We start from the raw sequence: 15,079 nt of genomic DNA on the forward strand, positions 1-15,079 counted from the left end.
GTTCATATCAAATATCATTTTCAATATCAAATATCATGTGTTTCCACAAAATTTAGCTGCCCAAATTCCTTACCAATGGAATCATCTAAAATTCAACAATTTTTAGAAGGCAAAATTATTTTCATTACGGGTGCCACGGGTTTCCTTGCAAAAAGTATTTCCTCTTTAGCTATTTTATTATCTAATTGTTTTACACCACCACTGTAATTTAATTCGTTATAGTATATTATTTACTATTTATTTTAGGTTACCAATTACCTTTTAAATGCAGTTTTGGTGGAGAAGATACTTCGGGTTCAACCAAACGTGAAAAAGTTATACCTTCTAGTAAGAGCTTCGGACACCAAATCAGCCAAGAAACGTTTTTATGAAGAGGTAAAACATAGTACGTGCTTTTTTAATAATAAAAACAGTTACTTGTTTCGTCCATTTCATTTTAACAAGACTATAAGGAAAAATGTTGTACTACAACCTCTATTTGTCCTTTATTAAGTGTCAAAAGAGTGTCTACTTTTTTTAAAATGGAAGTTTTATTTTCCCTCTGCATTCATGCAATACTTTTTTTCGTTATTTTGGTTTTTATTATTAAAGGGACCTTGTGCATGAAATTTATTCAAAATATATCCTTTTTAATTTCTTCAAAATTAAATTAAACTCTAATTTTAATTTTCTAGTATCAGTAACAAAGCCAATCAAGATAACCATGTTAGAGTTACCTAACCTAAATAACTGTAAACTTTGGGTGGTATCTGTAAATATTGCTCGTTTTGCAACTTGTATTTAATGAATGTTAGGCATTTTCTTTTTTATTGTTAGCAAAAATGGGTTAGGCTATTTGTTATTTATTGTAGAGCAACACAGTAATATTTTTGCAAGTTTTTACACAGATTATGCAGACTGAATTGTTTAAGGTTCTAAGAGAAAAGATAGGTGCAAAAAACCTAAACTCTCTCGTAGAAGAGAAGGTATTTCCAGTTGCTGGTGATATTTCATTTGAGGATTTTGGAATTGAAAATTCGGAGATAAAAGATGAAATGTTCAAAGAAATCGAAATAATTATAAACTCAGCTGCAACTACTAGATTTGATGAGAGGTATGATTGTAAAAATATTAATAAAGTATTTTGATGCAAGACATTTGATTTGATTCCCTATATAATATCGATAGCAATAGCTATTTTTTCAGTTTGTTAGTCCTTGATTATAAGTTATTGTTGACCATTACTAGTTTCCTTTTTTCTTGTAGATATGATATTGCCATGAATATCAATGTCCTAGGTGCCGTCAACGTCCTCAAGTTTGCTAAAAGATGTGAAAAAGTGAAGATTATTGTTCACGTATCCACTGGTCAGTTATTAGAAAAACAAACATGTGATTCTTTTTCCATGTACTATATATTATAGTATTATTGTTATTGCTAAGGTTCTTAAAAATCTTGTCTTATTGATTAGTTAGTTCGATGTCTTTGTCACAGCTTATGTTTGTGGGGAAGGGGAAGGAGTTATACCAGAGAAATCATTCATTTTGGGTGAGACACTCAACAAAAACTCCTACTTAGACATTGATGTGGAGAGGAAGGTGATAGAAGACAAACTTAAGGAACTTGAAGCTCAACAATTGACATCAAAGGAAGTGACGATAGCCATGAAAGACCTTGGCATTCAAAGGTTAGAAAAGATCTAATTCATTTAGTGTCATTGAGATAATATATCTTTGTTATTGAACCGACGAGAGTGCCTATTGCAAATAACCTTTCCACCTATTCAATGTAGGGGAAAGTTCTGCGTACCTTTTCCAGACATCACTTGTAGGATCACACTGAATTTTTTGTTATTGTTGTTGTTGTTGTTGAACCGATAATGTCAGTCACTATTTTTCCGATTTAAGTAATCTAATTGCGTAAGTATTTTCTATACCGTCAGTTAGGGGTATACAAAAGAAACCGAGAAACCGCACTAACCCGATAATCCGAGTCAAACCGAGAAAAAAAATCCGACTATGGTTTGGTGTTGGAATAAAAACCCGACCATAATTGGTTTGGTTTGGTTTTAAATAAAGAAAGTCAAACCAAAACCAAACCAACTCGACATTACATATATATAGAAATTTTAGATATATTTAATATATACTTGTTGTGATGTAATTTATAAATATTTATTAAAAAATTTCATAATTTTATCTTTTAAGGTATTATTTCAAGGTTGGACTTAGAACTTTTGAATGTTCCAATAAGTTTTATAGCCATTAACATTAGTAAATTAAAGGAATTTTTATACCCTATAGAAAACCTTAGTACCATATTTATTTTAAATAAATGTCATTTTAAAATATTACATCCTATAAGTACCTTTTATCTTTTATAGCAAAAAATCTAAATATAGTTACATCCTACAATTAAGGCACCATATATGCTAAATATTATTTTTCTCTCTCCCTTTTTGTATTTTCTCTCACATAATTACCGCGTATCTGCAAACCCCAATACAATCTCTCTCTGTTTGCATACAACCAGACTCTCTTCTCCCACAAACCCTAGTTTCTTAACTCTTCTCCCACCCAAATTCTCAATTTTCAATCCTTAAACTATCAGAATCATCAATTACATATATATGTGGAAGAGTCCAATGCAGTGAGTGTGACATATCTCTTTGCATCTGTTATCAAAGAAAAGGAGGAGAAGGAGAGAGATTGAGTACGGGGAAGTATCAAAGAAATTGACTCCGAGGCGAAAGGCTTCACGGACGGCGGCAAATGCGTCTTGTTCGGAGACATCCCCGAAGACTTTGCCAAGAGGATAACATGTAAAGATTCCTTTTCACGTACCTTTTCAATTTTTGTAGATGTGTTAGGGGGCTGACCAGCCGGAATTAATGGCTGGCCGCCGGCCGGCGAAGCCATAGGACTGTTTCTCTCTCTAGATCGCCCAAATCGCCTGTTTGTATTCAGTTGTATTCGAATGTATTCTTCAGCTGTATTCACTTGTATTCAGGTTTAATCAGTTGTATTAAACTATTTTATTCATCAATAGTTAGTTGTATTCAAGTGTTTTATACAACTGTATTCAGTTGTATTCAGTTGTAGTTAGTTATATTCAACTATTTTATTCAGCAGAAGTTAGTTGTATTTTGTTTCATTCAAGGGTTTATTCAGCTGTATTCAGTTGTATTTTTGTTGTAATCAAGTGTTTTATTCAGATGAATTAAGGTGTATTTTGTTGTATTCAACTGTATTATTCATATGTATTTCTCTTTATTCAGCTATAATCTTATTATGTATCTTTCAAATACAGATTAATGAGGGATCGTTTTAGTTCGTTGAGTTAAATTAGGAGAATATCATGTGATTTTATTTCCTTCCGTTTTTAGCGCAAATACGTTACTGTATTTAATATTAATGTCGCTTGAATACAGCTAAATACATGTCAAACTTAGCTGGAATTTCAGATTTTATGCCTATATTTTTGGGTGTATTAATAAATACAACAGCTTAAATTCATGAAATACATTGTATATAAACATAAAAGGTATCTATAACACGTAATATAGCAAAGGGTATCTATAAATGACTAATTAGACCAAAAAGATGGTGCTTTATGAAAAATTCTCTAAATTAAATAATGCTAACAAAAGCCCAAACCAAAATCACATCAATATTAATGCTAACAAAAGACATTCAATTCAATACTACGAATGGAATGCATTGAATATCTATTTTTTGTCTTGCAATAATTTAGATAAAAATACATAACCTATTTTTATTTTTTCTTTAGCATTTAGGCATGCAATTAATACTCCCTTATTTGTCTACTTATTTTAGCATGACTTAGTACTTAGATTATATATGTTTATTTTTATTATGCCTTTTTAATTAGCAATATTTATATTACATAATTTTATTGTCTTTATTGTTGAATATTTTAGGATAATGCCATGACACATCTCATATTTTGTATTATTTTCTTGAAAAATATTTTATATAGTTGTATCTTACTAGGATTAAAGAAGTATTTTGACCATAATTTATATGTTTTGTTCTACGAAGATTTTACCGGAAAACCTCCCCCCCCCCCGAAAAAACCCCGAATAACCCAAAAATTCGAGAAAAATCGAGAGTGAAAAATCCGAGTTTTATTGATTTGGTTTGGTCTTTAGATTTAATAACCCAACACAATTAGTTTGGTTTGGTAACTGTATAATCCGAACCAACCCGACCTATAGTACATGGAAATTACGCACAATATTACTTTTCGAACATTAACATGGCATATATTGATCATTTTAGGGCAACTTTGCATGGGTGGCCAAACACATATTCCTTCACCAAGATTAATTCGACGAACCAAATATTTTACTCTAAGTTCTTGAGATAAAAGTCTTCATTATTTTCAACATGGCTTCTTCACTAGTTTTTTTTAGCGGGAGGTCTATTCAAAACAATCTTTCCATAAAGTAAGAGCTAGGTCTGCATACACATTAGTTTCCCTGAACCCACACATCTAAGAATATCTTGGGCATATTATTGTTATTGTTTTTGAGATAAAATAAAGCACCTAGCATGATAACAACTAGGTCGGGAATCCAAATTAGAGTAAGAATTTGAGAAGTAAATGCGGAAGCAATAACAACAAGGAATTGACCAACTAGAATTAAAGAGATGAAAATAAAGGATATGAGAAGAATTCAAGGAAAGAATTCCAAGAACTTCCAAGAACGCAAGTTCTATAGCCTTGACAAGATCAAAGTAACAATGTCTTGATTTATGAAAGAAATCAAACGCCTTTACTTAAAAAGCAAATCAAAACAATAGATTCGGATCTTGACCACTTTACGAGTAACTTGAGACAATAATTAATAACTAGTATTAATCGCCTTCTAAGAATACCACAAAGGAATCAAAGATATCATAAAAGAGAAGTAATCTTACTACCTTGAACTAAGAACTAGTAAAGGTTGAAAGATAAATCTCAAAGCACAAGTAACAAAGGTTCAAAAGAACTCTCAAAGTATGATATACTTAATCAATAAATGTTGTGTCTTATGAATGAGAAGAACTCCTTATTTATAGGAGTTAAAAGCACTTAAAATAATGTAGGGGGTTGCTAAAAAGTCATCTAAATTAGGTAGGGGGCTGCTAGGGGTCACAATAGCCATCAAACTTAGGTAGGTGGCTCCTAAGGGGTAACAAAAGCCATCAAAATTAAGTGGGGGGCGGCCAAATCCTTTTGGGGCAGATTTGGGCCTTAAAACTATTAGTTTGGGCCATTGGTTTGGACTCCAATTGGGCTCCTTTTGAAACACCCCCTTTTGGACCTCTTTTAAGGTCATTTTGAGCCCTATTGGTGGACTTCAAGGGCTGATTTGGTAACCCAATCTTCCTCCTCTTGGACTTCAATTTGGACTACCAAATAATTGTAAAACTTGGACAATTCATCTCCTTTGGGCTTGAGCTCTTCCTCTACAATTAAAAGCTTCTTTATTTGCCATTGAAGTCTAGCAACCTTAGCTTGCAACTCTTTAGCTTGAGATCTTGTAAATGGCCTTGGAGCTTCCAAAACTCTATCATCTCTATCATTGTCCTTAACTATATCCTTCACATCCTTTATCCTTGATCTCTTCCTCCCAATTAATAACTTCTTCATTTGCACTTGAAGTCTAATGATCTTGTTTTGTAATTCTTTAGCTTGACATCTTATTAAAGGCCATCTTTGAGATTCAAAAGCTTCATCCATGTCCTTGAATAGAGTTGAGTTTCCTAGGATGCTATCATTCCCCTCTTCTTGAAGAAAATTCGTCCTCGAATTTCGACCTTGCAAGAAAAAGAAAACACGCACTAGTAAATGGTATCCACTAATCTGAAAAAATAGTAGGAATAAAATAAGATAGTGACAATGTGTCCATTTAACCCAATCAATCCTAATAGGTATAAATACTCCCTTATAAAGAATATGGACATCATCATCCCAATAAAATTTATGTCTACCTAGATTAATACAATAAAAACCTCTCTTAGATGCACCATGCAATGGAACTTGCAATTCGATCTTGTTGGTACGGCAGTCCATGAGTATACATGACAAAGAAATTATAAAAAAGTGACTACACATAAATTTAATATAAGTACCTTTACCACATTTATCAAACAAGATACATTCATGATATAGACTACTAACTACAATTACAAATCTCATGGATTCCTCTACATGAAAGAGTATTTGATCACCAGTATTACAACAATCATGCATATCCTCTTTACTAGAAACAAATACTTTTACAAGCTTACAATGAACATGACTTGAATAATGACTCCCCATCACATAACAAAGATCACATTCTTTAGCACATGAAAACTCATTAGCCACTTGAATAAGATAAGAAGAAATATTTAACTCATTTGCAAGCCTCTTCACAGAAATTCCATGCCTCTTTCCACCAAGTTGGAATAAGTAATCATCTATGTCATACACAATTTCAAAAGGAAGCGAATTACTCTTACACATTAACTTAGATATTATAGTTAATGACTTGATGTGCATCAAAATATCATCATCTACAAAAATTATAAAGTCACCAATATAAGAAATAAGAGTGTAATTCATTACCTCCAAAAATACCTTAGGTGTTCTAGAAAGACCAAGAATGCAAATAAACCAATTATACATACCATACTTGGACTTATTTACCAATGGAACATCATCACCTTGTATTCTTTTATGCAATGGCTCCACCTTAGCAATGCTTTTAGGCAACTCCATGTCATAACCCTGTAAATAAGAATCGAAATAGTCAAAAGGTTTAATAACAAAGAATTTAATCAAGCTTTTGTCTTCCACCATCCAACAAGAATTGATATTGCCGAATTTATGTTGGAATCCAATTGGATCTTTTGCCACCATCTCTTGCGCCTCACCACTCCTTTCAAAAGGTATTTCATCACGTGGCTGCACAAAATCACAAGAACTAAAACAAGAAAGAGTTAATGGGTTAGGAAGTAAAGAAACTTTTTTCTTGCTTACACTCTCTTTGGCTTTTATCGCAAGACTAATGTTTTTCTCACCCTTAGCCTCTTTTCTCTCACTAAAGTGTTCTTTTCCTTCACTCAATCTCTCTTGTTTCTCTCTCTCTACCTTACAAACTTTGTTTCTCTTATTGCTTTCTCTCTTTTCTTTTTTCTCAAGATCATTGTTTACCTCACTTGACATCCCACTCTTTTTACTCAAGACAACCTCTCCTTTTTCCTCTCTTGGAATGTCAACATGCACTCCCTTACTCCTCTCATTCTTTTCTCTCTCGTATTTTTTCATATTCTCTTTAACAATCTTTTCATCTGCACAAATTTGTGAGGGAATCAAAGGTCCAAGACTGAGTTTCTTCCCATTAACCTCAAAAGAGTATCTATTTTTTTCGATATTATATGAAGCACTTCTATAGATATTCCATGGCCTTCCCAACAAGATATGAAAACGATTCATGGGAATGACATCACACCAAATCACATCCTCATACCTTCCAATAGAGAATGATAATAACACTCTTTTATCTACCTTTACTCCTTTCAACATGTAGGGATCAATATATTCAATACAAGGCAAGTTCAATTTCTCAACCATATAAGTGCTAATTAAGTTATAATTAAATGCTTTGTCAATTCTAAGGGTATAAATTATAGACATCACTTTAGCTCTTGTTTGAAAAATAACTTTACCATTGTCTTCTTTCCATTCGATATATTGTAATATCGACCTTTCAAGTTGTTGAGTCATAGATCTACTCCTTCCACTGCAACTACCTATTTGAGATATCTTGACATAGATTAAAGGAAATATGTATCTCTCAAATTTGGCTTCTTTGTTTTTTTTTTCAATTGTTCTCTCACACACTTTACCCTTTTTTTTCCTCTCGAAATAACCTTTGAACAAAATACTTTATAGATTTATAGTTAAACCAACTCGTATGAAGTTCTTAGTAGTAAAATTCAGATTTTTGGGGAACTAATGAAAGAAAAACCAAATCCTAGAACTATTAGGCTCGGTTGAAACATAACGCGAACAAAAAGGAAAGGCTTATATGTTTAGATTAGAAAGAGTAAGAAAATCTAGGATCCCCTCTTCTTGTTTCCTTTGTTAATTTTTTGGTAACAAATTAGATACAAAAGAAATATCCTAGAGAGCACACAATTCTATTTTTTGTTCTAAAAACTGATTTTCGCTTTTTATTTTTTTATTTTTTTTTCTTTTCTTTGCTCTTAGTATTCAAGAAATCCCAAGACTTACCAAGAACGAAATCTTGATAAAACTGCTTTGATACCACTTGATAACAACTAGGTCGGGAATCCAAATTAAAGTAAGAATTTGAGAAGTAAATAAGGAAGCAATAACAACAAGGAATTGAACAACTAGAATTAAAGAGATGAAAATAAAGGATATGTGAAGAATTCAAGGAAAGAATTCCAAGAACTTCCAAGAACGCAAGTTCTATAGCCTTGACAAGATCAAAGTAATAACGTTTTGATTTATGGAAGAAATCAAACGCCTTTACTTAAAAAACAAATCAAAACAATAGATTCGGATCTTGACCACTTTACGAGTAACTTGAGACAACAATTAATAACTAGTATTAATCGCCTTCTAAGAATACCACAAAGGAATCAAAGATATCATAAAAGAGAAGTAATCTTACTACCTTGAACTAAGAACTAGTAAAGGTTGAAAGATAAATCTCAAAGCACAAGTAACAAAGGTTCAAAAGAACTCTCAAAGTATGATATACTTAATCAATAAATGTTGTGTCTTATGAATGAGAAGAACTCCTTATTTATAGGAGTTAAAAGCACTTAAAATAATGTAGGGGGTTGCTAAAAAGTCATCTAAATTAGGTAGGGGGCTGCTAGGGGTCACAATAGCCATCAAACTTAGGTAGGTGGCTCCTAAGGGGTAACAAAAGCCATCAAAATTAAGTGGGGGGCGGCCAAATCCTTTTGGGGCAGATTTGGGCCTTAAAACTATTAGTTTGGGCCATTGGTTTGGACTCCAATTGGGCTCCTTTTGAAACACCCCCTTTTGGACCTCTTTTAAGGTCATTTTGAGCCCTATTGGTGGACTTCAAGGGCTGATTTGGTAACCCAATCTTCCTCCTCTTGGACTTCAATTTGGACTACCAAATAATTGTAAAACTTGGACAATTCATCTCCTTTGGGCTTGAGCTCTTCCTCTACAATTAAAAGCTTCTTTATTTGCCATTGAAGTCTAGCAACCTTAGTTTGCAACTCTTTAGCTTGAGATCTTGTATATGGCCTTGGAGCTTCCAAAACTCTATCCTTGTCCTTGATGCTATCACCTAGCCAATTCACATCCTTTATCCTTGAGCTCTTCCTCCCAATTAATAACTTCTTCATTTGCACTTGAAGTCTAATGATCTTGTTTTGTAATTCTTTAGCTTGAACTCTTATTAAAGGCCATCTTTGAGATTCAAAAGCTTCATCCATGTCCTTGAATAGAGTTGAGCTTCCTAGGATGCTATCATTCCCCTCTTCTTGAAGAAAATTCGTCCTCGAATTTTGACCTTGCAAGAAAAAGAAAACACGCACTAGTAAATGGTATCCACTAATCTGAAAAAATAGTAGGAATAAAATAAGATAGTGACAATGTGTCCATTTAACCCAATCAATCCTAATAGGTATAAATACTCCCTTATAAAGAATATGGACATCATCATCCCAATAAAATTTATGTCTACCTAATTTTTTAACCTCTTTAATTTATTACAGATTCCAGGTGATATGGTGGTGAACTCCATACTTGCAGCAATTATAGCACATGGAAATCAATATTATTCTTCTCAAGAATCAATATATCACATTAGCTCTTCCGAAAAAAATCCTCTAAAATCTTGTGATATTCAATTGTTTCTGTTTCATTCCTTCACCAAAAATCCATGGATCAACAAAGATGGGAACATCATCAAAGTGGGAATGCCTCCGCTATTTAGCAGCATGGATAGCTTTCAAAATTACATTTCAACCTATTATTGGCCATTGTTAAAGGTTTTTTTCTCATCAATATAACATTTTATTTTCATCTTTGATACAAATTTTAGTGGTGAAGTTACACATTTGGCCAGTCAGCCAAAAATAATTAAATTCTCTAGCCAAATATACAACACAACAACAACAACAACAACAACAACAACAACAACAACAACAACAACTGCCCAGTATAATCCCACAAGTGGGGTCTGAGAGGGTAATATGTACGCAGACCTTACTCCTACCCCGAGGGGCAGAGAGGCTGTTTCCAGGAGACCATCGACTCAAGAAAGCAACAAGAGACGATATATTAGTACCACAAATAGACTCATAATAAAATAACAACAATATAAGTGATACGAAATACGGAATACAAAATAGATGGATGGTATAGTAAAAACCAGCAGATAAAGCCCTGCATCAGTAGACGACCAATAGCATCCTCAGACTAACTCCTAACTGGCTAGTCTCACTCTATTGTGCTGTTGAAATATTCAAAACTTTCCTCTAACCTATAACCTTAATGCTCGACTTCCACAATTCCCTGTCAAGGGCCATGTCCTCAGTAATCCTAAGTCGCTCCATGTCCTGTCTGATCACCTCTTCCCAATACTTCTTAGGTTGTCCTCTACCTCTCCTCGTGCCCACCATAGCCAGTCGCTCACACCTCCTCACCGGTGTATCAGTGCTCCTTCTCTGAATATGCCCGAACCATCTGAGTCTTGCTTCCCGCATCTTGTCTTCCATGGGGGCCACGCCCACTTTCTCTCAAATATCTTCATTCCTAATCTTATCCATCCTTGTATGCCCGCACATCCACCTCAACATCCTCATCTCTGCTACTTTCATCTTCTGGATGCGTGAGTTCTTAACCGGCCAACACTCAGTCCCATACAACATGGCAGGCCTAACCACTGCTCTATAAAACTTACCTTTTAGTAACGGTGGCACTTTCTTGTCACACAGGACTCCCGACACTAGCCTCCACTTCATCCACCCCACCCTTGACATCCTCGTCGATCTCCCCAATCCCCTGAATAACCGATCCAAGGTACTTGAAACTACCCCTCTTGGGAATGACTTGAGAGTCAAGCCTCACTTCCATTCCCGCTTCCTTCGGCTCAACCCCAAATTTGCACTCGAGGTATTCCGTCTTCGTCCTGCTCAACTTGAAACCTTTAGACTCAAGAGCATGTATCCAAATCTTCTCGTTGATGCCGCCTCGTGTCTCGTCAATTAGAATAATGTCATCAGCAAATAACATGCACCATGGTACCTCCCCTTGAATATGATGAGTTAGTGCATCCATCACCAGGGCAAATAGGAATGAGCTGAGCGCAGACCCTTGGTGCAACCCCGTAACAACTGAAAAATGCTCGGAGTCGCCTCCTACTGTCCTAACTCGAGTCTTAGCTCCAGCATACATGTCTTTAATCACCCTAATATAGGTAACTGAGACCCCTTTATTCTCTAAGCAACTCCATAAGACCTCCCTAGGAACCCTGTCGTACGCGTTCTCCAGATCAATAAACACCATGTGGAGATCCTTCTTCCTATCCCTGTATTGTTCCACCATCCTCCTAATAAGGTGGATAGCTTCTGTGGTAGATTGCCCCGGCATGAACCCGAACTGGTTGTCTGAAATAGACACCGTCATTCGCGCTCTCATTTCTACCACTCTCTCCCAAACTTTTATGGTGTGACTCAATAATTTGATACCCCTATAGTTGTTACAGCGCTGGACATCACCTTTGTTCTTATATAACGGAACCATTGTACTCCATCTCCACTCTTCATGCATCCTATTAGTCTTGAATATATCATTAAACAATCCAGTAAGCCATTCCAAGCATGCTCTACCCACACACCTCCAAAGTTCAACCGGAATTTCGTCTGGCCCGGTAGCTCTGCCCCTTCTCATCTTACGCATTGCCTCCATGGCCTCATCGATCTCAATGTCCCTACAATTACTTAATTCATGGGGACTGTCTGTATTCCTCAATTCCCCTAGTACAATATCCTGATCCCCTTCTTCACATAGAAGTTTATGAAAGTAGGTCTGACACCTCCTCTTAATCTGGTCAACTCCCATCAAAACTTTGCCGTCATCATCTTTTATGCTCCTCATTAGGTCCAGATCCCGAGCTGTCATCTCTCTCACCTTAACGAGTTGGAATAACTTCTTCTATGTGATATATTAAATAAAGAAGCACCTAGGTAACAAAATGTTTGATAGGTGCTTTGGTCAAGAAAGCGGGCTGGGAGCTTGTGAAAGTTGGCAGCGGCACTTCGATTCCTAGCTTTTTACAAGTTCCTATTAATAGGCATCTTTTGTTCTTTCTAGTAGCCACTGCTCTAATACTACTTTTTTTTTCCTCACCTTTTGTTTCAGCTTTTCTTTTAATTTTTTTTTTTACTTTATCTAAATTCCTACAGCAAAGAAAGAAAAAAAATCTACCTAAGAAGGGATTCCAAAGTTCTACCCCTTTTGAAAACAACAGTTCGTCTAGAACGGCAAAACCCACCAATCACTTTTCTATTTATCACAGTTTCACGATATCCATAATATTAATACTATGAGTTTTCTTATTAATTGTTTTTATGATCGTATTCAAATAGTTATGCATTTATACAATATAATTGATAGTACTTTATGTAAAAAAAAGTTAATTAAGCACCCTCGAACTCAAAATTCTGAATCCGCCACTGGATAGTTAGACGTAAATCATTTCATTTTTCGTTGACTTTGACGGACCTCTGACATCGAGTTGATGGTTTTGGCGTGTGAAAGTACTTGGAAAAAAAATCAAAATTTATCCCCTTGTGACTATTATTTAGTACTCCCTCTGTCACTTTTTGTGAACTTATTTTCTTTTTGGTCCGTCCCAAAAAGAATGTCCACTTTCTAAATTTGGTAACAATTTAGCTTAAACTTACAATTCTACCGTTAATGAGAAGCTTTTATAACCACATACATACTCTGGGCCCCTTTTTGACTTCTTTAGGAGCACAAATTATAAAAGTCTTTATTTTTTCTTAAACACCGTGCCTAGTTAAACATGTTCACATAAATTGGAACAGAGAGAGTATTACTTTGTGTTATACTTCAAAGTTGGACGTCTCTTAGGATCAAGGGGGAAAACGAGACAATTTGCTGCCCCCATAATATAATGAAAGTTAACGTTAAAGATATTTTGTATAGTAAAGGAGTATTTTGCATAGGAATTTATAGTTAGTAATTAGTAGAGTTATTATCAATGTCTTAAGCAAATTATAATTTGTTATGGTTAAAACAGTATATTACATATGTGCCTAACACTCTTTAATGTTGATGTACACATTCAATGACAGTAACTTGTGGTTTAATATGTTTTTAGATACTAGAGTTGGCAAATCTATTATCATGGCAGCGTTTTGACAAAACCTACAAAAATTTGAAAAGGAAGATTGATATGGCTATACGTCTAGCTGAACTCTACAAACCTTACTTGCTTTTCCACGGCAGGTATGTGAATGTTTATATTTTGTATTTCTTCCCAATTATTTTCTAGTAGCTTAAGCATCATTTAATCAACTCGCGGTGCGACTAATTAAAAGCAATTTAATTATTTCTAAACTTAAAATTTTCAGCTTTGATGATGTTAATACCGAGAGGTTGAGAATGGCAATGAAAGATTGCAACATAGAAGATGTGCTCAGCTTTGATCCAAGATACATTAAATGGGAAGATTACTTCATGAATACTCATTTCCCCGGAGCTGTAAAGCGCATATTCTAAGATTAATGTACAAGATTCATGTGTTAAACGACTCGTCTTACCACACCTTCTCTTGAATTCTTGAAAAAATGTCCGTCATTTCTTCTGCATATGACGAGATATGGGTGTTGTATGTGCAATATATACTTTTAAAATACGAGTATTTTTCGATTATTTTCATTCATGTGAAAGTTTGGCATGGACACAATTATATAGATCGTTGTGTCTGTGTGTGTGATTACTGAACAGTTATCTCCAACATTGTAATTTGTATATTACTTTATGGGAATGCTAAGCTAATTCGCTCGTCCGTGTTTCTATGGCTTTAAAACAGAATCAAGAAAATCAACCATATTATTTGGTATCCAGGGTACGGATGTACAATATAAGTTATGGGTTCAGTCGCGCAAACTCTTGCCTAAAGTGAATTGGGTCGATTCAGGGTTGGGTTTGTTAAAAAATAATAAACAAAATTGGCTTTGAGGCGGGAAAATCGACTGTTCTTAAAGAGTTATCGCCTGTATACTAATTTAGGGAAAATACAAAACGATTCTCTTCAGGATACAACAAAGCCTGCAATAACACTTTGATTTTCTATATCCACTTCGTTGGAATTCATGTGTATTTATAGGCAACCAACAGACCCTTTTAGAAAAGATGTCTTGTTTCACAAACAGACACGACTATTTATTCGAATTTTGAATTTAAAATTCAAATAAATTTGATTTTTCTGTTAAAAATAATTAACTCTAGGATCTCGTGCCTGTTGAATCAATTTCGTGCCTGTTGAGTCAGTCTCGTGCCTGTTGAGTCAATCTCGTGCCTGTTGAGTCAGTCTCGTGCCTGTTGAGTCAGTCTCGTGCCTGTTGAGTCAGTCTCGTGCCTGTTATGTGCTATTTCATAATGATCAGTTCCGAGGCTAACAAGCACGGTACGAGTAAGGTCGGTCCCGGGGGTGTTTCACATGACAGGCACGGAACTTCTTTCTTCCGATGTGGGAAGAATCCCACTTCCAACTTGCCAATAACAAACTATCTTACAATCCCCCACTAGTTTGTTATTTCACTTCATAACACTTGTGAATAATTGAAAGTATCTTTTACAGATTTGAACTTTCCTTTAGTGTAAGTATATTAAAGTTTTGACGAAGTTAATGGTATCTTAAGATTTGAACCACAAATCCTTGTGCCAAAATCGAAAGTACCGCACACATAGTGTTATCTAGTAGCTTAGAAAATTCAGTATTCGCTTTAGCACGTTTACGACCATGTGCTCATCCTGAATTCATGAATATTTACAAGAT

The 15,079-nt window shown here is 34.8% G+C and overlaps 2 protein-coding genes across 2 annotated transcripts; both read left to right on the forward strand.

Annotated features, from left to right (window-relative positions):
- Positions 1-3,218, forward strand: LOC138884320 (probable fatty acyl-CoA reductase 5). Its single transcript, XM_070165449.1, has 6 exons — positions 1-154; positions 272-375; positions 888-1,093; positions 1,246-1,346; positions 1,474-1,666; positions 2,671-3,218. The coding sequence occupies exons 1-6, from the start codon at positions 76-78 to the stop codon at positions 2,795-2,797; spliced, it is 810 nt and encodes a 269-aa protein (XP_070021550.1). The 5' UTR covers positions 1-75; the 3' UTR covers positions 2,798-3,218.
- Positions 3,219-9,766: 6,548 nt separating this feature from the next.
- On the forward strand, positions 9,767-13,944 carry LOC104224826 (alcohol-forming fatty acyl-CoA reductase-like). The gene is made up of 3 exons (XM_070165450.1): positions 9,767-10,037; positions 13,397-13,524; positions 13,650-13,944. The coding sequence occupies exons 1-3, from the start codon at positions 9,774-9,776 to the stop codon at positions 13,795-13,797; spliced, it is 540 nt and encodes a 179-aa protein (XP_070021551.1). The 5' UTR covers positions 9,767-9,773; the 3' UTR covers positions 13,798-13,944.
- The last annotated feature ends 1,135 nt before the right edge of the window (positions 13,945-15,079 follow it).

Source organism: Nicotiana sylvestris, chromosome 12, assembly GCF_000393655.2.
Source record: "Nicotiana sylvestris chromosome 12, ASM39365v2, whole genome shotgun sequence".
Taxonomy (NCBI): Eukaryota; Viridiplantae; Streptophyta; class Magnoliopsida; order Solanales; family Solanaceae; genus Nicotiana; species Nicotiana sylvestris.

What these genes read in the sequence shown, in the direction of transcription:
- LOC138884320 (XM_070165449.1), top strand. Translation starts at nt 76, where the DNA reads ATGGAATCATCTAAAATTCAACAATTTTTAGAAGGCAAAATTATTTTC. An exon ending in AGAAACGTTTTTATGAAGAG is followed by an intron (nt 376 to 887) that starts GTAAAACATAGT and finishes GTTTTTACACAG; the next exon opens with ATTATGCAGACTGAATTGTT. An exon ending in ACTACTAGATTTGATGAGAG is followed by an intron (nt 1,094 to 1,245) that starts GTATGATTGTAA and finishes TTTTTCTTGTAG; the next exon opens with ATATGATATTGCCATGAATA.
- LOC104224826 (XM_070165450.1), top strand. Translation starts at nt 9,774, where the DNA reads ATGGTGGTGAACTCCATACTTGCAGCAATTATAGCACATGGAAATCAA. An exon ending in ATTATTGGCCATTGTTAAAG is followed by an intron (nt 10,038 to 13,396) that starts GTTTTTTTCTCA and finishes ATATGTTTTTAG; the next exon opens with ATACTAGAGTTGGCAAATCT. An exon ending in TACTTGCTTTTCCACGGCAG is followed by an intron (nt 13,525 to 13,649) that starts GTATGTGAATGT and finishes TAAAATTTTCAG; the next exon opens with CTTTGATGATGTTAATACCG.